Here is a 21,434-nt window from a genome sequence, read left to right as displayed (position 1 = left end):
CCTCCTTCCCTCAGAAAGAGCATTGAAGATGGATCATGGCTGGGTCTTCCAGCATGACAACGACCCGAAACACACAGCCAGGGCAACTAAGGAGTGGCTCCGTAAGAAGCATCTCAAGGTCCTGGAGTGGCCTAGCCAGTCTCCAGACCTGAACCCAATAGAAAATCTTTGGAGGGAGCTGAAAGTCTGTATTGCCCAGCGACAGCCCCGAAACCTGAAGGATCTGGAGAAGGTCTGTATGGAGGAGTGGGCTAAAACCCTGCTGCAGTGTGTGCAAACCTGGTCAAGACCTACAGGAAACATATGATCTCTGTAATTGCAAACAAAGGTTTCTGTACCAAATATTAAGTTCTGCTTTTCTGATGTAGCAAATACTTATGTCATGCAATAAAATGCAAATTCATTACTTAAAAATCATACAATGTGATTTTCTGGATTTTTGTTTTAGATTCTGTCTCTCACAGTTGAAGTGTACCTATGATAAAAATTACAGACTTCTACATGCTTTGTAAGTAGTAAAACCTGCTAAATCGGCAGTGTATCAAATACTTGTTCTCCCCACTGTACATACCCCAACCAGAAGCCATGTATTACAGGCAACATCCGCACTGAGCTAAAGGGTAGAGCTGCCGCTTTCAAGGAGCGGGACTCTAACCCGGACGCTTATAAGAAATCCCGCTATGCCCTCCGACGAACCATCATACAGGAAAATAGTCAATACAGGACTAAGATTGAATTGTACTACACCGGCTCTGACGCTTGACGGATGTGGCAGGGCTTGAAAACTATTACAGACTACAAAGGGAAGCACAGCCGCGAGCTGCCCAGTGACACAAGCCTACCAGACGAGCTAAACCACTTCTATGCTCGCTTCGTGGCAAGCAACACTGAAGCATGCATGAGAGCACCAGCTGTTCCGGATGACTATGTGATCACGCTCTCCGTAGCCGATGTGAGTAAGACTTTTAAGCAGGTCAACATTCACAAGGCCGCAGGGCCAGATGGATTACCAGGACGTGTACTCCGAGCATGTGCTGACCAACTGGCAAGTGTTTTCACTGACATTTTATACATGTCCCTGACTGAGTCTGTAATACCAACATGTTTCAAGCAGACCACCATAGTCCCCATGCCCAAGGACACTAAGATAACTTGCCTAAATGACTACCGACCCGTAGCACTGACGTATGTAGCCATGAAGTGCTTTGAAAGGCTGGTCATGGCTCACATCAACACCATTGTCCCAGAAACCCTAGACCCACTCCAATTTGCATACTGCCCCAACAGATCCACAGATGATGCAATCTCTATTGCACTCCACACTGCCCTTTCCCACCTGGACAAGAGGAACACCTACGTGAGAATGCTATTCATTGACTACAGCTCAGCGTTCAACACCATAGTGCCCTCAAAGCTCATCACTAAGCTAAGGATCCTGGGACTAAACACCTCACTCTGCAACTGGATCCTGGACTTCCTGACAGGCCGCCCCCAGGTGGTAAAGGTAGGTAACAACACATCTGCCACGCTGATCCTCAACACGGGGGCCCCTCAGGGGTGCGTGCTCAGTCCCCTCCTGTACTCCCTGTTCACCCATGACTGCATGGCCAGGCACGACTCCAACACCATCATTAAGTTTGCCGACGACACAACAGTGGTAGGCCTGATCACCGACAACGATGAGACAGCCTATAGGGAGGAGGTCAGAGACCTGGCCATGTGGTGCTAGGATAACAACCTCTCCCTCAACGTGACCAAGACAAAGGAGATGATTATGGACTACAGGGAAAAAAAGAGGACTGAGCATGCCCCCATTCTCATTGACGGGGCTGTAGTGGAACAGGTTGAGAGCTTCAAGTTCCTTGGTGTCCACATCACCAACAAACTATCATGGTCCAAACACACCAAGACAGTCGTGAAGATTGCACGACAAAGCCTATTCCCCCTCAGGAGACTGAAAAGATTTGGCATGGGTCCTCAGATCCTCAAAACGTTCTACAGCTGCACCATCGAGAGCATCCTGACTGGTTGCATCACCGCCGGGTATGGCAACTGCTCGTCCTCTGACCGCAAGGCACTACAGAGGGTAGTACGTACGGTCCAGTACTGGGGCCAAGCTTCCTGACATCCAGGACCTCTATACCAGGCGGTGTCAGAGGAAGGCCCTCAAAATTGTCAAAGACTCCAGCCACCCTAGTCATAGACTGTTCTCTCTGCTACCGCACGGCAATCGGTACCGGAGCGCCAAGTCTAGGTCCAAAAGGCTTCTCAACAGCTTCTACCCCCAAGCCATAAGACTCCTGAACAGCTAATCATGGCTATCCGGACTATTTGCACTTTCCCCCCACCCCATCTTTTTACGCTGCTGCTACTCTGTTAATTATTTATTTATAGTCACTTTCACTCTACCTACATGTACATATTAACTCAACTAGCCGGTGCCCCCGCACATTGACTCTGCACCGGTACCCCCCTGTATATAAGCCTCCCTACTGTTATTTTATTTTACTTCTGCTCTTTTTTTCTCAACACTTTTTTGTTTTTTTTATTTTACTTTTTTATAAAAAAATTAATGCATTGTTGGTTAAGGGCTGTAAGTAAGCATTTCACGGTAATGTCTACACCTGTTGTATTCGGCGCATGTGACAAATAAAATTTGATTTGATTTAAAACATCTCACACAGCCTACATATCAGTACATACACACATTATCTAGGACTAATAAATAGTACAGTACAAATTACAATACAAGATATATAAAATTGCTTTTTTTTCTTCACAGTCCCCTTTGTACAGTAAGTTATTTTATCTGTTTTTTTTAAAACTGGTTTTATTGACCACTAGTTCGATTCCAGGCTCTGTTGTAGCCGGCCGCGACCGGGAGACCCATGGGGTGGTGCACCATTGGCCCAGCGTCGTCCAGCGTAGGGGAAGGAATGGCCTACAGGGATGTAGCTCAGGCCAATAGACCACTGCGCCACTCAGGAGGTCAATAAAAACAGTTTAAAAAAACATTTCCAACGGGGGGCCAGTATGAAAAAAATATGTATGCACTCACTAACTGTAAGTCGCTCTGGATAAGAGCGTCTGCTAAATGACTTAAATGTAAATGTATTGCTAGCTTGAGTTACCTGGGGTGGAAGAGTTACATGTAGTCATGGCTCTATTTAATACTGTGCATTTCCCAGCCTCTGTTCTGGACCTGGGGACTGTGAAGAGACCATGTTGCATGTCTTGTGTTGTACCGATGACAGTTCGGTACCTTCAACACATCAATACCTCGCACAAAGACCAATAGTGATGCAGTCAATCTCTCATCAACTTTGAGCCAGAAGAGACTTACATGCATGTTACTGGCACTTTCCCTCTATTTACATCTAAGTGCGTTACATGCTGCTTTGTTCTGGACCAACTGCAATTTACCTATGGCCTTCTTTGCCGCACGTATTCCAGGTGCGACAAAACTAGGGCCTGTAGGACCTGTCTGGTTGACTGAGATGTCAAGAAGGCAGCGCAATGTCCTATCATGGACAGACCTCTATGTTTTAGCAACCACTGAGTCTATGCTTTGACCATGAAAGCTTGCTATCTAGGATTACACCTAGCAGTTTAGTCTCCCCAACTTGCTCAATAGCCACATTATTCAATAATGGATCTGAACGAGGTTTAGCATTTAGCGAATGATTTGTCCCAAAAATGATGCTTCTAGTTTTTGAGATATTTAGTATGTTCTTTCTTTCGTCATTCATCCTCCCCTTCTTAAAAAAAAAAAAAGTATTGCCTCTTCGGCAAATAGCTAACTGCATTGCAGCAGTGCCTGCCTGGCTGGGACATTAATATTAGTGTCCGCCCATTTCACCCAGCGTGGTAGGGAGCCTGTCAATCTAGTCAGCCTCATAGAGCTGGAAAGAGAGAATACCTATCTTTGGCATGATAGCTTCTGTAAAAGTCCTCGATGGCGCTGTCCATGCAGTGTGCAAGTGCGACCTCTATCTATCTTTATGGTCAGGCTTCTTCTTACTGGAGAGGCTCTCCTTTCTGTCTCTCTCCACCCCAACCAGCACTAATAGACCAGTGCAGCACAGTGCCGCAGTACCACCTAGCAAACACCAGAGGCCACTAGTCTGCTGCCAGGCCCTAGTCACTATAGTGGGGGACCCGGGACTGGGGAGAAAAGATGGGCTGTCATTGGTTAGGTTGTCTGTTGAGTAGATTTTTCGACCAATCCTGAGGGGGGAGAACTAAGGTTAGTGCTATCCGGGATCCTTGGAATGTCCCTACCCAAAACCTTAAGATTAACCCTTATCCTTACTGTAACTTTAAGTTTACCTTCATCCTGAAGTCTATTGACACACCCGTGCTTCAATCTAAGTAACATAAATGCCCATCAAAATCTGTCAGTTTAAGCTAGAGATGTTTTTTTTGCACTGGCTGCGTCTCAATCCACCGCATCTGCCTCTGTTGGCCTTCCGCATCTGCAGTGGAAGGTGGCCGAGCTACAGCTGTGTTTGTGCATCGCACAGTTCTGCTCCCTAAATTCCCTTTCCCATCTGTGTCTCACTCACTCAATTGCGTTCTGACTGCTCCCTCTACACGCATGCTGAGTGCGCCTACAGAAATAAATGCCTATAAAAACGAACTGATGGGATACACAAGCTACATTCCTTGCCAAGTGAGGATAGTTGTATCACATTCTAAATGAACTGGTTGACTGAAGTAGGGAAAATGTGTCCCAACAATGAGCTGCAGTTTTGGAATAATTGCGTAATTTTCTACTTAGGCTACTTTGCGGTAGTCACTAGTTACCACAGACACAAAGTCAAAATAGGCTATTTTGGCAATGAGGCGCTTTTATCTACTTCCCCAGAGTCAGATGAACTCATGGATACCATTTTTATGTCTCTGTGTCCAGTTTGAAGGACGTTAGAGGGGTAGTTTTGCGTGCCAATGCTAACTAGCGTTAGCGCAATGATGAAGTCTATCGGTATCTGCTAATTTTAGTTTGTGCCTAAACAATGTATAGTGTAGAGAATCATTGTACCGTCTAAACCACTGTGAAATATATTTTCAATAACCATTTTCAGTTGTTTGAAGTGGGTATACAAAACTGAAAGTAAAAGACGCAAAAACTAAACTTAACGGGAAGTATAGAAATACTGCACATAGAACATATCTACTGCTTTTTAGACTTGCTTTCAATGCGATTGACAGATCTATAACTCCCATTTCTGTGAATTTGGTCGGGTCGCCCAAAAAGTTACATATTGCAGCTTTAACCATTTTACATTACAACTTCAATGGGGGGTAGGGACATCCCAAGGATCCCAGATAGCAGGGACCAGAGAACAAAGGCTTTTGCGTGGGATGGTTGCCTGTGGGTCTCATGAAAACCGTAGCAGTCAAGGAGAGTGCAATTCAGAAAGGTTGACTCTCAATGTCACGCTGTAGAGAGTTCTTGGGATGAGAACATTGTCTTCGCTCTCAACTCAAGTGTATTTTTCCTGTAGAACAGAGTAAAAGTATACAGCAGTCAAATATTCATTACTTCATTGTGTTAGTTTATACAATTGTTTAAATGTTCTTGAGGGAAATTTCTAGAAAGTGTCCCACGTGATCATTATATCTACTTACGAACTACTGCACTATTTCGCAGTGACCGGTCTTGACTGTTAAGGAAATTGGTAGCAGTTGCGGCTGATTGGCATCACGTTTAAGCCACGCTCTCCTGCATTAAGCGTTTTAAGATGGCTGTAAGCAATGCAGGTGTGCGTAAGACAGACGCTGTGCGGAGACAGACAGAGAGAGAGACTGGGGATCAGTGGATTCTGCAGCGCTGCAGTAGGACAGCAGCCAGCTCTGCTCTGTAAAGATATATACTGTACTGCTGCTGCAGCTAGGAGGGTTCCTATGCTGATGCTATTTGTAATTACTCTAAAGGGAGGGAGGGAGGGAGGGAGGGAGGGAGGGAGGGAGAGAGAGAGGGAGGGAGGGAGGGAGAGAGGGAGGGAGAGAGGGAGGGAGAGAGGGAGAGAGAGTTGGTTTAGCAGAATCCACCCTGCAGCTAACTGCTACTCCAGAGAGCTCCGAGCCCCAAAGCCTACTGTAATCCCAGCATGTGCGTGCGTGCATCTCTACTTTCTTTCTTGCTCTATCGTTCTTTCTTTTTGTTTCACTACTTACTACATGTGTACAAGGACCTAATATCTACCTAGCAACTACTGCACTCTCTTTTCCTTCATCCGCTTGTGCTCTACTGCTTGCCTTGCCAGGGCTTTTTCAGCCATGTCTAAAGTCTTTGTGAACTTGGCTGCTGCTTTTTTGTCGCAGTTCAAAGATACAACCTACGCCACTCAACAGCCAGGGCTGGCCAAGGTGAAAAGTTTCCCAACAGAAAGTCAGTAGATATAGCCAGGTTTAGTCTTTTTGACAATAGTGACCTGGTTGACTGTATTAGGTCGGTTACGGTATTGCCTCACTACATGCAGTGTGTGTTGGGATAAGAGCCACTTGACTGGTCCGGAGACTGGGCTCTTCTAGCCCAGGCTGCTTACCCAGGGCTGGGCAGGGCAGGGCAAGAGGAGGTGGAGAGATAATTGGATGTGTGTTGGCTAGCTGAGGAAGTTTGATGGAAGACCCAGTCTGCTCAGCAGGGGGTTTGTCGCATGCGTCTCTCTGTCCTTCTACCTCTCTGCCTCTCTCTCCCACGTTCAAATAGGGTCTGCCCATATAGGCTCGTTTTCCATTGTAATTTTGCTCTCTCCAGTCCAATGTTCTATCCCTTTTCCGTTTTGGTGTGGCATCATTGCATAGTTGGCTCTCTTTTGCAAGTGCTCTGCAGATTGTCAATAAGCTTTATTCCAGTCCAGACACACTACTACTTGCCTTCTTCTCATGTCATGCAGTTTCTCATGCAGCAGCCATCTCTCTATAAGGCATGTAGCCTCCAAATGACCTTCAAACAGGAGCATAACTACTCGCTGCTGCCTCGCAACGCATCCCTCTTAAACAACCCTGTTTAAACAATAGATTCTCTCTCACACACACACACCCCATAAGGAGAGCTGACAGAATGCAGCTAAATATGGTGTAATTACCAGTTTGCATCTCAATAACGGGTTATTTTGTAGAGCTTCACCGGGAGAAGTCTTACTCTCCTCTTTCAACTGGGTTTGGCTTGAGGACGTGGGTTTCTAAAATGCCATCAAGCACTTCTACAGTACTCCTCAAATATTAGCCTAAATAGAAGCTGTGGTTGTGCTACAAGCCCAAGCCCAACTTTAGCATTCAAGTAATTACCATGGAAGAATGAATGTGCTGTGGGGAAAAAACAAACCGGTGTGTGATGTTTTGGTGCACTACCGTATGTCTGTAGTGTGTGTTGGTCCTCTGTGGAGTGATGCCTTTCAAGGGGCGTATCAGACTTTGAGATATAGAATGTTATATTTCCAAAATGTATCCTGGCCACGTGACTGGACCATGACTGTCCTATCCCATAGGGCCGTTAGGGGTCTAATCAAAGGTAGTGCACTAGATAGGGCATAGGGTGCCATTTGGGATGCATCCCCTAGTCATTCAGCACTGATCAATTGATTGCGCCCCCATGACCTACCTTCCTTCCTTCCTTCCTAGGATTCTGTTGTCATGCACCCACCGCCACCTTCCACTCATCCCTCTCTCTCCCTCTCGGTTTCGCTCTCTCGTTGCAGTGCCATGCGTGTGTTGCTGTCCAAGCTGCCGCGGCCCTGGATTGTAGACGAGAAGAAGGACGATGGTTACACCGCCCTGCATCTGGCCGCACTCAACAACCACGTAGAGGTGGCCGAGTTGCTGGTGCACCAGGTAGGACACATACTAACACACCACTGCTTTCAAACAGATGGACCATAGCAGCTCTAGTCTCTCCCTCTAGGCACTCACACTCACAATAAGTGCTGGCCTCGTTCCTAATAGTCAACGCTGTATAGGTTTGTGCGAGTATAGGGGAGTTATAACTGACGTTTTTTATTTATTGAATCGCATATTGTCCTTTTGGGTCCCTAGTGGCTCACAAGCGCTGTTAGCCTATATAACCTACTTCCTCATAGGATCATACTCGGTCTATTTCCCATCTGAGATGACAGTATTGGTGCAGACTTCTATCTTTAACGGGGCCAAAATGTAGGAAGTGGCGCTCCACCGAGCAGAGCAGGAACTGTGTTAATGAGGCCGCTATATGGAAACAGCGTGACACGAGCATTGCAGCAATGTTGTGAGAATGCTGCACTAGCTGTGGGATTGGAGAACGCCTCATGCCCTGTGTTGGTCGGGCTTGAGCTATAGCCAAGTGATATGGCCTAAAAATCTGATCTCGATTCTTTCAAACTAATGGTCAATTAACAATATACAGTATCTCTGTTTTTCTTTTCTTTTTTTCTCTAAATATGCTTTGTTGCACAATTAAATGTTAATACACTGCATTTCAAACAGTCAGGAATAAACTAATGAATTATGGGCTTGTAAAATTATACCTAGGCTAGATTATAAGCCTTCCACAACCTTAAGACCATAATTTTATTATTTTATCATAATAGGTTAACCTGCTTTTTTGCAGTAGTCACTGATCTGGCTATAAAAATGCCCTTTTTGTTACAAATTGAACCAGAACCATGCACATCCCCACTAATAATGACCAACGTCTTGTAGCAGGCATTATAGAAAATGTCTCATAAACAATCTCTGAAGCACAAGCCCACGTGCTAGTGAGTAACCAGCTAATCTTCATATGTAAAGTCTAGCCAACTTGGATCTATTTGCTTGCTAACAAGGCAGAACAGTTGAACTGTTATGAACACCCTCCTGTCCATACCCAACTGTTTGAACAACATGCTAGCCTGTCCACTTTGTTTAGATGTTGAAATCAAGTCACCTACCTGGATAAGAAGAGTTGCCAGTTCCTTAGATAAATGCACATTTATAAAACACAGACTAGACCTAGCATATAACCTCTGTGGCTACAATGCTGCTAGCGGGAACGTGGTATCGCGTGACAGAAACTGAAGATTCATGTTCATTGACACTCCTGTTTTAGTAGGGTCTGCTCTCCGTCAATTTGAGGAGTTGAGACAGAAAAAGGGGATCGTTAGAAAGGTTAAGTTCTCCTCTATTACAGTAAGGCAATGTGTTTCGGTGTCCATATGACCGATTCTGTTGGACCAAACCTCGAATGCAAATACCGAGTTGAACCTGCTTGTTGTCAGAGGAAGAAGTGATCTTTCGTCTTTGTTGTTGTGAGTGACAGGGGGAGGGGCTTGGTGTGAGCAAGTGGTAAGATGTACACGGCACAAAAGGAGCGAAGGAGACAAGACCGAGACAACGTCATGAGAACAAGCGGACAGAAACGCGCATAAAAATGAGAAAAACAACCTTTATTCTTGACAAAGGCGTTTGGAACATCGCGCTAAAGTATGAATTCGAATGTATTCAATAAATTGCTCAGCCCTAGCTTAAAACATGCAGGTCATGCACCAAAGTACTGTAGAATACAGTAGCAGGTACACTGCAGAACCAGTGTGTGCATGTTATACTGGGGAGTTTATACCGGAATATTTGAATGCTAACGCTCTTTCTCTCTCCTCTCGCTCTCCCCACCCCGTCTCTGTGTATTCCGTCTGTTTCCTCCTCTCAGGGCAGTGCCAGCCTGGACATCCAGAACGTAAACCAGCAGACGGCCCTGCACCTGGCCGTGGAGAGACAGCACACACAGATAGTCAGGGTCAGTCTCTCCTCACTCCTCCCTCTTTTCTACTCTCCTTACTCACTCGCTCCTCTCCTCACTCCCTCTCTCCAACCACTAATTGAAGATCTGTAGTTATCTCACTATCTGTGCCCCTGACGGTGCACTAAAGGCTGTTGAGAACATCAAAGACAGTAACCCATGTTTCATTTAAAATGGAGGATCTCCTGCTGTAGAATTAGCCCGCTATGTCCAAACTGACGTAGTGCCAAGGAAAGGAGAATGCTTTCTGGGAGGGACGTGTGAGAGGAGTAATATGGGTCCTGTCTGGGAATGGTTGTTACGTCGCCATCTTGTGGAGTGGTTGGGAAGTGCAGCTTCAGACTGGCGCAGCAGGACCACAGTCATGTGCAGGACCTTTAGCTATGATATGATGCTACACTCATTTGAATGATGATCGTACTGAAATGGGTACTGAACTGTTATACAAATAAATGCTCATTTTTATTTGGCACCATGTTCATTTGGAATGCTGTGTGTCTGTCTCCAGCTACTGGTGCGAGCGGAGGCCAAGCTGGACGTGCAGGACAAGGACGGGGACACTCCTCTCCACGAGGCGCTGCGTCACCACACACTGTCCCAGCTCCGCCAGCTGCAGGACATGCAGGACGTCAGCAAGGTGGAGCCCTGGGAACCATCCAAAAACACGGTATGGGATTAAGCATTTATATTGTATTTAATTCTTTCGAGTCTAAGACGTTGGGGGGGGGGGTGCGCTAAGTTGACATATGGAATTGTTTTAAGATGGTCATACTGTGGATCATTTAGCTATTTGATTTTGAATTTTAGGACCCCTTTTAGGTATAAAAAATATATATACAAAAATGATAAAATATTGATTTTGGCCTTTACTACTAAAGCCCATAGAAACGCATTGAATAACACATTCATAAATGGCAAAAAGGACAGTCAAAAAATAAATCATAAGAAACAAGGTTTTAAAGTGTCTGCCCTAAATCTAGGAGAGATATATTTTACACATATTTAACGCCTTTTTGGGTAGGCACAAAACTACCTTTGTACTTCCATTTTGTTTTTTTAAACCGGTACCGGTTACCTTCAGACGAGTCCCGTGACACTTGTGGGGTAGTAGAGAGCACACCATCGTGTTTGTGGCAGTCTCCCCTTTCCATAGAGTGGTCATAATAGTTTGTAGGCCAAACCGTTCGGACGCTACAGACGGTTAAGTGAGAAGACCAATTTTTGGGATGGCTCATGGTCTGACAGACAATGCTCTAGCTCTGCCACCTTTCACCGCAGATGTGGAAGTGCGACACTGCGTCAATCGACTCTAGGGGGTTAAACAGGAAAGTCCCATTTGAGAGATATACATAAGGGGGCGTGCTTCATTGTGATTTTAACCAGCATTTCGGCTCATTACAATGCCGAGACAGCTCCTCACTCGGCTGGCTGGGCCATTTCAAAGCCCCTGTCTCCCCAGTAATATATCCTCAACATGTCTGACTCTTTCTAACCAGTGGCTAATTCAATTGTCATCTTGTAAAGTGATGCTATGGGAGAGTGACCCAGCCTCAACTTGTACAGCCCTACACACTACTTCACACATTCCAATTAGACACTGTCTGCTCTGCTCTGCTCTGTCTGGTGGAGCTGGAATGGGACAAAGACAGAGAATGGCTGAACGAATAAGGGAGACACAGAAAGAGAGAGTTACTGACTCGTGTGTGTTGGTCCTCCTCCACAGCTGATCATGGGTCTGGGCACCCAGGGAGCAGAGAAGAAGAGTGCAGCGTCCATCGCCTGCTTCCTCGCGGCTAACGGAGCAGACCTTACCATCCGCAACAAGAAGGGCCAGTCTCCTCTGGACCTCTGCCCCGACCCCAGCCTCTGTAAGGCCCTGGCCAAGTGCCACAAGGAAAAGACCAGGTAAGAAACCCTAGCCCTTTTACCAAGCCCCCCGCCCAAACCTTACAACCCACAGTATAACATGGTTTAGACTATTTTAGATTGCGTTGTTGCGCTTCAACTAGTTGTCTCCCTATCTTCCATTTGTATCCTGTCTCCTCTTTCTCAAACGCCCTCTTCTCTCCCCCTCTCTCTCCCCTCCAGTGGCCAGGTGGGTTCTCGCAGCCCGTCTCTGAACAGTAACAGTGAGACCCTGGAGGAGTGTATGGTGTGTTCTGACATGAAGAGAGACACCCTGTTCGGACCCTGTGGACACATCGCCACCTGCTCTCTCTGCTCCCCACGCGTCAAGAAGTGTCTCATCTGCAAGGACCAGGTCCAGTCCAGAACCAAGGTACTGTTGCACACCCACCCAGCCTCAATAAAGTGATTATGTCTGTATTGGAACATTTAGGGCGGTATTCTGACTTGGGATCTGCGAGCTTTTAACTCCCATTTTCGCTCGAAGTCTCCCATTGATGTCCCTTAATGATTAAGGCAAACTGTTGTAGTGCCTCGGTAAGTATCAAGCTGTATAAGTTGCTAATGAGAGAATCAATTGATAGATGTTTTCAATCTGTTTGGGGGGTAAAGACATCCTCCAATCAGAGGTAGGACTTTCTCTTCTCTTTCCCTTCATTGACATCAGTTTTTTTGTCTCCATACAGATCGAGGAGTGTGTCGTGTGTTCTGACAAGAAGGCTGCCGTGCTCTTCGAGCCCTGCGGTCACATGTGCGCTTGTGAGAGTAAGTATATTGAGTGAACCAGCCTAGGTTGCTTCCGCTGTGCCCTGCTGAACGGGACCCTGCCTCGCTGCAAGAACTTAAGGATTTTCCAGAATCTTTGACCCGTTCTACCGGGCCTTACTGTCCTGTGATTCTGTGTTTGTTCCCTCCCTCGCTGTAGACTGTGCCAGCCTCATGAAGAAGTGCGTACAATGCCGGGCTGTTGTGGAACGCCGCACGCCCTTCGTCCTGTGTTGTGGAGGGAAAGGTATGGAGGATGATGCAGCTGATGATGATGATGATGATGAGGATGATGAGGACCTTAGTGAGTGAATCTTCCACACGTTCCCTTTTAATTCCCTTTTTTTTATCCTCCTTTTCTTTCTTGTCATGACTCACCATCCTTTTGTTTTCCCCTCCTTGTTCTGTCTGTTTGTGTTGGCTTTGGTTTTCTGATTCACGTCAGTCTTGCTCATGCATTATTTAAATGTTAATGTTGTCATTGTTTTGTGTATTTTAGTTGAATGTGTTATGTTCCCAGACTAGGACACACAGCTTCCTAATTGAGGTCATTAATGCATAATCTATGATCGTTAATTTACTCAGACAGGAACTGGCTTACCAAGTGTTATGGAATGTGTTTTAATCATAACATGTAATTCCTTCATGTCAGTTTTATAACATTTTAGCCGCATGCACTAATTTCATTAGCAGAAATTGGCCTCCATAACTGGCTATTAATTCTCCCTTAGCTGGCTCCTAAATGTATATTTGGCAAACTGCTTTCAATATCACCATCAGTCCATTTCTCCATCCAAATCAATCTGTTAGCTAAGCAGTGATGGTACAGTGTTGGTCATTTTAATGTGTGTATTTTGGGTTATGTTCACCATCCCTAGTGGTGTCTTTAAGTTGCACACAGTCTTCTATCACATTATTGTCCCTCCTTTATGACTGCACCTCACACGCAGTTCCCTTTATTTTGTTGTCCTTATTCTTTTATGTTGAGTTAAAGGGGAAACTGTTGTAAGTTCACTGATTTTATATTGATTTGCCAAAGATTCGCTTGTCGAAAGATCTTTCAGTGTGTTGCCACACAAAGTCACATATCACACACACCGATCTCTTCAAATACAAAGTACATCGTCTATCACACACAATGCCCACATGCACATTCCCCTATGTCCCTTGACATTTGAAGAGGGATGCCAACCTAGACGAGACTCTCCTAGCCTTAGTGTTAGTTAGTGTTTAATGGGGAGCACTTAAGAGTTGTCAGGTTACCTGCTGGGTACTGCTGACCCAAACAGCTTTTCTCCTGGTAGCTTTTGTCCAATAATACTACTTAGTGTGTTTGTTTTTCGACTTGGAAGGAAGCGGTTGCAGCCAGCCGCCTTACTCTATCTAGAAAAGACTCCTCTCCCCACACCTCCCACCTAACATCTATTTCTGATTTAATAACCTCATTTTCCTTGCCCTCCCTCTCTCTCTCGGGGCCTTTAATAGAGAGTAGACTGCTCCTCCTCAGGCCTTGTCTTGTGGAGTTGTATCTGGGGCTCCTGCTATAACACTGTGACTGGTTATTCTCAGCAGGTAGCTCTAACTCCGCTCTAATGGCAGGGGGGTCGCAGCAGGATCTGCTCCAGCCCAACAATCTGGCGCTAAGTTGGTGTAAGTATCTCATCCTCTGCCCTGGTTCAAAACTCCCCACTGCTGTCTGCCCTGCCTGGCCTAGGCCCTGCTGCCTAAACCCCCTTTCCTTTGCAGCGATCCTTCGCTGACCGCTCCACACCACACACACAGAATCGCACACGCATACAAGTACACAATTACACTGATTTTCACCATTCAGACAGGTTGTGCCCTCAAGCACTGGGCCTCGGACCATTTTCAGCCGAACACTGTCTGGGGAAGTGCATGTGTCGAACTCTGAAATCCCTGCTTGTTAAAAAAGGCCTGGATTAAAGTGTAGAACTCTTCCCAGTATGGCCCACATAGACAGGGCTGTATGATTGCTTGATTCGTTTGGCCTTTAAAGCAGCATGTCAATAAAAGGGAGGTTTGCGTTGACATTGCCACCAACAGAATGAAAGGCATCTCAATCTCTCCCGCTTGCGGTCTCTCTAGGCCGCATTAAAACGGCTCGGGGGCCACGAGTTTAAGAGCCTGCATATGTTGGTTGTTGGTTAGTTTCTCAACGTTGTGTGCGTTCTATCCTTGTTTCCCTCCTACAGCCAGCGGTAACATCCCGGCCATGCAGAGAGACAAAGACAACACCAATGTCAACGCTGACGTTCAGAAGCTGCAGCAACAACTGCAGGACATCAAGGAGCAGGTAAGCGTGGTGGTATGTACGAAAGACATGGTGATATGTACTAAAGACATCATTAAACGACATGCATCATTTTAGTTTATATACTTGGTTCAGATTTGGTTGAATTGTAATAACAAATGTTAAACAGTCCACTTTGTGTGTGTGTATGCTAGGCACATCCAATAAACGTTCACTTACAATGCCTTCAGAAAGTATCCACACCCTTGGACTTATTCCACATTTTGTTGTGTTACAGCCTGAATTTAAAATGGATGAAATTGAGATTTTGTGTCACTGGCCTACACACAATACCCCATAATGTGAAAGTGGAAGTATGTTTGGGGCAAATCCAACACAACACATCACTGAGTACCACTCTTCATATTCATATTTTCAAGCATGGTGGTGGCTGCATCATGTTATGGGTATGCTTGTCATGGGCAAGGACTAGGGAGTTTTTGTGGGGGGAAATGAATAGAGCTAAGCACAGTAAAAATCCTAGAGAAAGACCTGCTTCAGTCTGCTTTCCAACAGACACTGGGACACAAATTAACATTTCAGCAGGACACTTAACCTAAAATACAAGGCCAAATATATACTGGAGTTGCTTACCAAGATGACATTAAATGTTCCTTAGAGGCCTAGTTACAGTTTTGACTTAAATCGGTTTGAAAATCTATGGCAATACTTGAGAATGGCTGTCTAGCAATGATCAACAACCAACTTGACAGAGCTTGAAGAAAATATGCAAAAATTGTATAATCCAGGTGTGCAAAGCTCTTAGACTTATCCAGAAATATTCACAGCTGTAATCGCTGCCAAAGGTGATTCTAACATGTATCGACTCAGGTGTGAATACTTGTGTAAATTAGATTTGTGATTAGTTTCAATGATTTTGCAAAAATGTCTAAACATGTTTTCACTTTGTCATTATGGGGTATTGTGTGTAGATGGGTGAGAGAAAATGTTGAATTCAGGCTGTAACACAAAAAAATGTGTAATAAGTCAAGGGTTATGAATACTTTCTGAAGGCACTGTAGTGTGTGGATATTAAACACCTTTTCCTTGCCCTGAGACATGGCTTTAGACTCTTTTGGCATCTATAGCCATGTCTTAGAGCAACCATTTTCCAAATACAATATGTTTATATCAGAACTGGGATGACTCCGCTGAGAGATGAGTACTAAGTGTTACTGTGTGTGTCTCTCCAGACCATGTGTCCAGTGTGTCTGGACCGGCTGAAGAACATGATCTTCATGTGTGGCCACGGCACCTGCCAGCTGTGTGGTGACCGCATGAGCGAGTGCCCCATCTGCCGCAAGGCCATCGAAAGACGCATCCTCCTCTACTAGAGTCCCAGGCTTCAGTCTCGGCCTACTACAACACCACCCCCCATCTACAACCAACCACACCAGCTGCTGCTCTCTCATCTATCTTATCTTCACTGCTCCCCTCTGTGTCTGCTAGCCCAGCCCAGCGTAGGGCGTCTTTACGTCTTACAACCAGAAAACATAGACTTTAGCATTACAATTGTGGCTCCTCTTAAAAATGGAAACCTTGTTACAAAAAAAAGCTAACATATTGTTTTGAGAGAACCTTGGTGTGGTTGTATCTCAGCTAAAAGCCTGTAGCAGACTGTAGTCTCTTGATTCCCTTGTGTCAGGAAAATTGCTTTGTTCCTCAGAATGCCCTTTCGCCTTTCTTTCTCTCTATCTCTCTCTCTTACTATTCCTGTTATCATGATATCTGCGGTGGGGTTCTTGGCACACAGCCCTGTCGTGTTGGACTCTTGGCCTTGGGAAATGTAAATGCCCGGAAGACTCAACTCTTCTTCTGTTGAAGGACTGCCTCAAGCTAAATCTGAAGGCCATTTATCATTGATTCTACAACAAAACAATTTTTAACATTGTACTGAGAACATTGGTGTTGTATCTCAGCTAAAAGCCTGTAGCAGACTAGTCTCTTGATTCCCTTGTGTCAGCAAAAACTGCTTTGGGCCTCAATGCCCTTTTCTCTCTCTCACACTCTCTCGCTCTGTGTCGCGCTCGCTCTCTGTGTCGCGCTCGCTCTCTGTGTCGCGCTCGCTCTGTGTCGCGCTCGCTCTGTGTCGCGCTCGCTCTGTGTAGCGCTCGCTCTGTGTCGCGCTCGCTCTGTGTCGCGCTCTCTTTGTGTCGCTCTCTCTGTGTCGCTCTCTCTGTGTCTCACTCTCTTGCTCTGTGTCTCTCGCTCTCACGCTCTCTCACGCTCTCTCTCTGTCTCTCTCGCGCTCTCTCTGTGTTTCTCTCGCGCTCTCTCTCTGTCTCTCTCTGTGTCTCTCTCTGTGTCTCTCTCGCTCTCTCTGTGTCTCTCTCGCTCTCTCTGTGTCTCTCTCACTCTCGCTCTCTCTCTGTCTCGCTCTGTCTTTCTCTTGCTCTTTCTCTTGCTCTCTCTCGCTCTCTGTGTCTCTCTGTCGCTCTCTGTGTCTCTCTCGCGCTCTCTGTGTCTCTCTCGCGCTCTCTGTGTCTCTCTCGCGCTCTCTGTGTCTCTCGCGCTCTCTGTGTCTCTCGCGCTCTCTGTGTCTCGCTCGCTCTGTCTCGCTTGCTCTCTCTCGCTCTGTCTCGCTCGCTCTCTCTCGCTCTGTCTCGCTCGCTCTGTCTCGCTCGCTCTGTCTCGCTCGCTCTGTCTCGCTCGCTCTGTCTCGCTCGCTCTCTCTCGCTCTGTCTCGCTCGCTCTGTCTCGCTCGCTCTCTCTCTCGCTCTGTCTCGCTCGCTCTCTCTCTCTCGCTCTCTCTCGCTGTCTCGCTCTCTCTCGCTGTCTCGCTCTCTCTCGCTGTCTCGCTCTCTCACTCTGTCTCGCTCGCTCTCTGTCTCGCTCGCTCTCTCTCTCTCTCTCTCTGTGTCTCTCTCTCTCTCTGTGTCTCTCTCTCTCTCTGTGTCTCTCTCTCTCTGTGTATGTGGAGAGAAACTCGTCCTTTTATCATGATATTTGTGGCGGGGTCCTTGGCACACAGCCCTGTCATGTTGGACTCTTGGCCTTGGGAAATGGCCCAGAAGACTGCCTCTGATGCTGAATCTAAAGGCCATTTATCATTGGTTCTATTATATTTCTTATGCAAGCGTATTCATAATAGAAGCTGCTGACTGGGATATTCCGTACTTTTGGAGTTAACTCAACATTATCAATGATAATTACAGTATGATGGCATGTTTGTAAAAATGCTATGTCTGTTTTAAAAAAGTTCAACTGGTCTCCTGCTATACATGCATATTTGAGGTAGGGTTATTGTTGTGACATGCTCCTCTATTGCGTGTTTAAGACCAATCAACAGCACAGGACAGGCTTCCACTAGTTGGCATGCTCTCAAGGTAGAAAAACGTCAGATTGAACGCTGTTCTTTCTGTCATGACTTTGGAGGTCCACCTCAACTCTGATAACGTAGTGATACGGCGGTAGTCCAATCACCAGGTAACACCTCATCAGCTGTACCTTGTTTACCAACCTCTCTCACTCAGTGGGGAAACGCAGCCAGGCAGCACATGTTTAGTATTGCATCACCTTTGGGCTGCAATGGTTAACTGTTAAGTACTGTAGACCCAGTAGAGATGCAAGTCAAGACAAGTTTCATTCAGCCTACTTCCTTCTCTAAGTGAATAGTATCCATCATGTACAGTCGTGGTCAAAAGTTTTGAGAATGACACAAGTATTGGTCTTCACAAAGTTTGCTGCTTCAGTGTAATGTGATATTTATGTCAGATGTTACTATGGTATACTGAAGTATAATTACAAGCATTCCATAAGTGTCAAAGGCTTTTATTGACAATTACATTAAGTTTATGCAAAGAGTCAATATTTGCAGTGTTGACCCTTCTTTTTCAAGACCTCTGCAATCCGCCCTGGCATGCTGTCAATTAACTTCTGGGCCACATCCTGACTGATGGCAGCCCATTCTTGCATAATCAATGCTTGGAGTTTGTCCGAATTTGTGGGTTTTTGTTTGTCCACCCGCCTCTTGAGGATCGACCACAAGTTCTCAATGGGATTAAGGTCTGGGGAGTTTCCTGGCCATGGACCCAAATTGTCGATGTTTTGTTCCCCGAGCCACTTAGTTATCACTTTTGCCTTATGGCAAGGTGCTCCATCATGCTGGAAAAGGCATTGGTCTTCACCAAACTGTTCTTGGATGGTTGGGAGAAGTTGCTCTCGGAGGATGTGTTGGTACCATTCTGTATTCATGGCTGTGTTCTTAGGCACAATTGTGAGTGAGCCCACTCCCTTGGCTGAGAAGCAACCCCACACATGAATGTTCTCAGGATGCTTTACTGTTGGCATGACACAGGACTGATGGTAGCGCTCACCTTGTCTTCTCCGGACAAGGTGTTTTCCGGATGCCCCAAACAATCGGAAAGGGGATTCACCAGAGAAAATGACTTTACCCCAGTCCTCAGCAGTCCAATCCCTGTATCCTTTTGCAGAATATCAGTCTGATGTTTTTCCTGGAGAGAAGTGGCTTCTTTGCTGCTCTTCTTGACACCAGGCCATCCTCCAAAAGTCTTCGCCTCACTGTGTGTGCAGATGCACTCACACCTGCCTGCTGCCATTCCTGAGCAAGCTCTGCACTGGTGGTGCCCCGATCCCGCAGCTGAATCAACTTTAGGAGACGGTCCTGGCGTTTGCTGGACTTTCTTGTGCGCCCTGATACCTTCTTCACAACAATTGAACCTCTCTCCTTGAAGTTCTTGATGATGCGATAAATGGTTGATTTAGGTGCAATCTTACTAGCAGCAATATCCTTGCCTGTGAAGCCCTTTTTTTGCAAAGCAATGATGACGGCACGTGTTTCCTTGCAGTTAACCATGGTTAACAGAGGAAGAACAATGATTTCAAGCACCACACTCCTTTTAAAGCTTCCAGTCTGTTATTCTAACTCAATCAGCATGACAGTGATCTCCAGCCTTGTCCTCGTCAACACTCACCTGTGTTAACGAGAGAATCACTGACATGACGGCAGCTGATCCTTTTGTGGCAGGGCTGAAATGCAGTGGAAATGTTTTGGGGGGATTGAGTTCATTTTTATGGCAAAGAGGGACTTTGCAATTAATTGCAATTCATCTGATCACTCTTCATGACATTCTGGAGTATATGCAAATTGCCATCATCAAAACTGAGGCAGCAGACTTTGTGAAAATTAGTATTTGTATTCTCATAACTTTTGACCATGACTGTACATGCTGGATGGATGAATTCACACATTATTGAGCATTTGTACAACTGTATGTCATCAGGTATGTCACAAGTTGCTGTGGAGCTGTTCTGAGACTATAGATGGTATTGTCTGTCTGTCTATTCATCCATCCTATGATTCATATAAGCATCGCTAATAACCATTGATTATTCCTGTGCCATTGCTTCCAAAAATTATTTACCTGTTAAAGACATGTTGTTTGGGGATAAGGTGCTCTTTACATTGTATTTTATTTAAATGTATTTTCTTTAAAAATATATATATAATATTGTATTGTGCTAGTGTACAATCTAATGGAAAGCTAAAACGATATAGAGGAAATGATTTTGTATTGCTGCCCACAAATAGGATTTAGAGATGTAGCTCTAACGTCTCACCTGTAATGTAGCCTCTCCCTCACACCCACACATCCTGCTTCAATATCAATGTTGAAATTGGTCTTTTATTTTGATAGACTTCCAGCAAAAAAAATACATTATCAAAGTATTATTTTATATCTTGTTTTGTCTCTGCAAGTCTAACATGTTCTGAGTCAATAGTAAGATTGATGATGAGGATATATTTTTGTCAAGTTCTTCATGTATCATTCATGTTTTTTGGGGGTAAGAAGAAAAGGGTTCCCCTGGCAAAGTTGACACTAATACATCAGATCCCTCTGTGGAGGGAAAAAAAGGTGACCACCTCCCTCATACATGGGTTTGCCAATGCAAACAAGCTATTTTTTAGGAAAGAAAGAAATGTACCTACCAGTTTTTATTCCTTTCACTGATCACGTTAACATTTTAAAAGCTTGAAGCACTAATATTGCTTTATGGTAGTATTGTCTTGATGCAGTTGTTATAAAGGCCGATTTTGTACCTTATTTTCAATACTTATATCTGTTCAGCTATTAAAAGGTTTCAGTAGTATTCCTTTTCCTTTTTTTGGCATGAATGTTTGATGTATGCAGTACAACATGTATCATGAATGCTGGTCACTGTATTGCTTAAAAGTGCTTTAAAAAACAAACGTATAGCTGAAATAAAGTTCTAAATGAACCTTGGGACATCTACCCACAGGGACTTGTTTTTATTTGTTGTGAATATAAATTAACTGAAGGACGACAGTGTCAACTTGTTTGTTTATAAATGTTTGATGGACAACTAATTAGCATGTTGCCTTTCCCCTGCTGTGTAGGCTGGCGTCGCACCATTTTTGTATTTGTTTTTGACAAATTTACAAACATTTAAAGGCATCTAGCTGAGCATATCAATATACAAAACAATTTACTAAACAAAATTGAAGGGCTGCAAACTAAGGTAAATCAGCAGACACTAGGGATGGTTCTATGATCTCCCTCACTGATCACAGCACAGTCCTGGGGGGGGTCAAAGACAAAGTCAGTGTCCTCCATGTCCTGTGGTGACTGTCGTCTCCATCCCTCTCTCCTGCCCGGGCTGGACTAATGGGCTCCTGTCACTCACACCCAGCAGGGGTTAACTGACAAACTGACTGCC

The 21,434-nt window shown here is 45.3% G+C and overlaps 1 protein-coding gene across 2 annotated transcripts in view; it reads left to right on the top strand.

Annotated features, from left to right (window-relative positions):
- The window catches only part of LOC311147230 (E3 ubiquitin-protein ligase mib1-like), a 91,486-nt gene extending 75,205 nt beyond the window's left edge, over window positions 1-16,281 (top strand). The window contains exons 13-22 of one of the 2 annotated variants that reach the window (XM_084183889.1): window positions 7,707-7,839; window positions 9,665-9,751; window positions 10,263-10,421; window positions 11,478-11,659; window positions 11,843-12,032; window positions 12,346-12,424; window positions 12,585-12,728; window positions 13,994-14,074; window positions 14,638-14,738; window positions 15,929-16,281. In XM_084183889.1, the coding sequence (XP_084040015.1) occupies window positions 7,707-7,839; window positions 9,665-9,751; window positions 10,263-10,421; window positions 11,478-11,659; window positions 11,843-12,032; window positions 12,346-12,424; window positions 12,585-12,728; window positions 13,994-14,074; window positions 14,638-14,738; window positions 15,929-16,069 (1,297 nt within the window). In that variant the 3' untranslated portion in view covers window positions 16,070-16,281. The remainder of the gene's footprint in view (window positions 1-7,706; window positions 7,840-9,664; window positions 9,752-10,262; window positions 10,422-11,477; window positions 11,660-11,842; window positions 12,033-12,345; window positions 12,425-12,584; window positions 12,729-13,993; window positions 14,075-14,637; window positions 14,739-15,928) is intronic. The other variant, XM_084183890.1, reaches the window with a different exon arrangement.
- The last annotated feature ends 5,153 nt before the right edge of the window (window positions 16,282-21,434 follow it).

Source organism: Coregonus lavaretus (assembly GCF_964263955.1).
Source record: "Coregonus lavaretus genome assembly, chromosome: 19".
NCBI classification, from domain to species: Eukaryota; Metazoa; Chordata; class Actinopteri; order Salmoniformes; family Salmonidae; genus Coregonus; species Coregonus lavaretus.
This window is presented reverse-complemented; position numbering and strand designations above follow the sequence as displayed.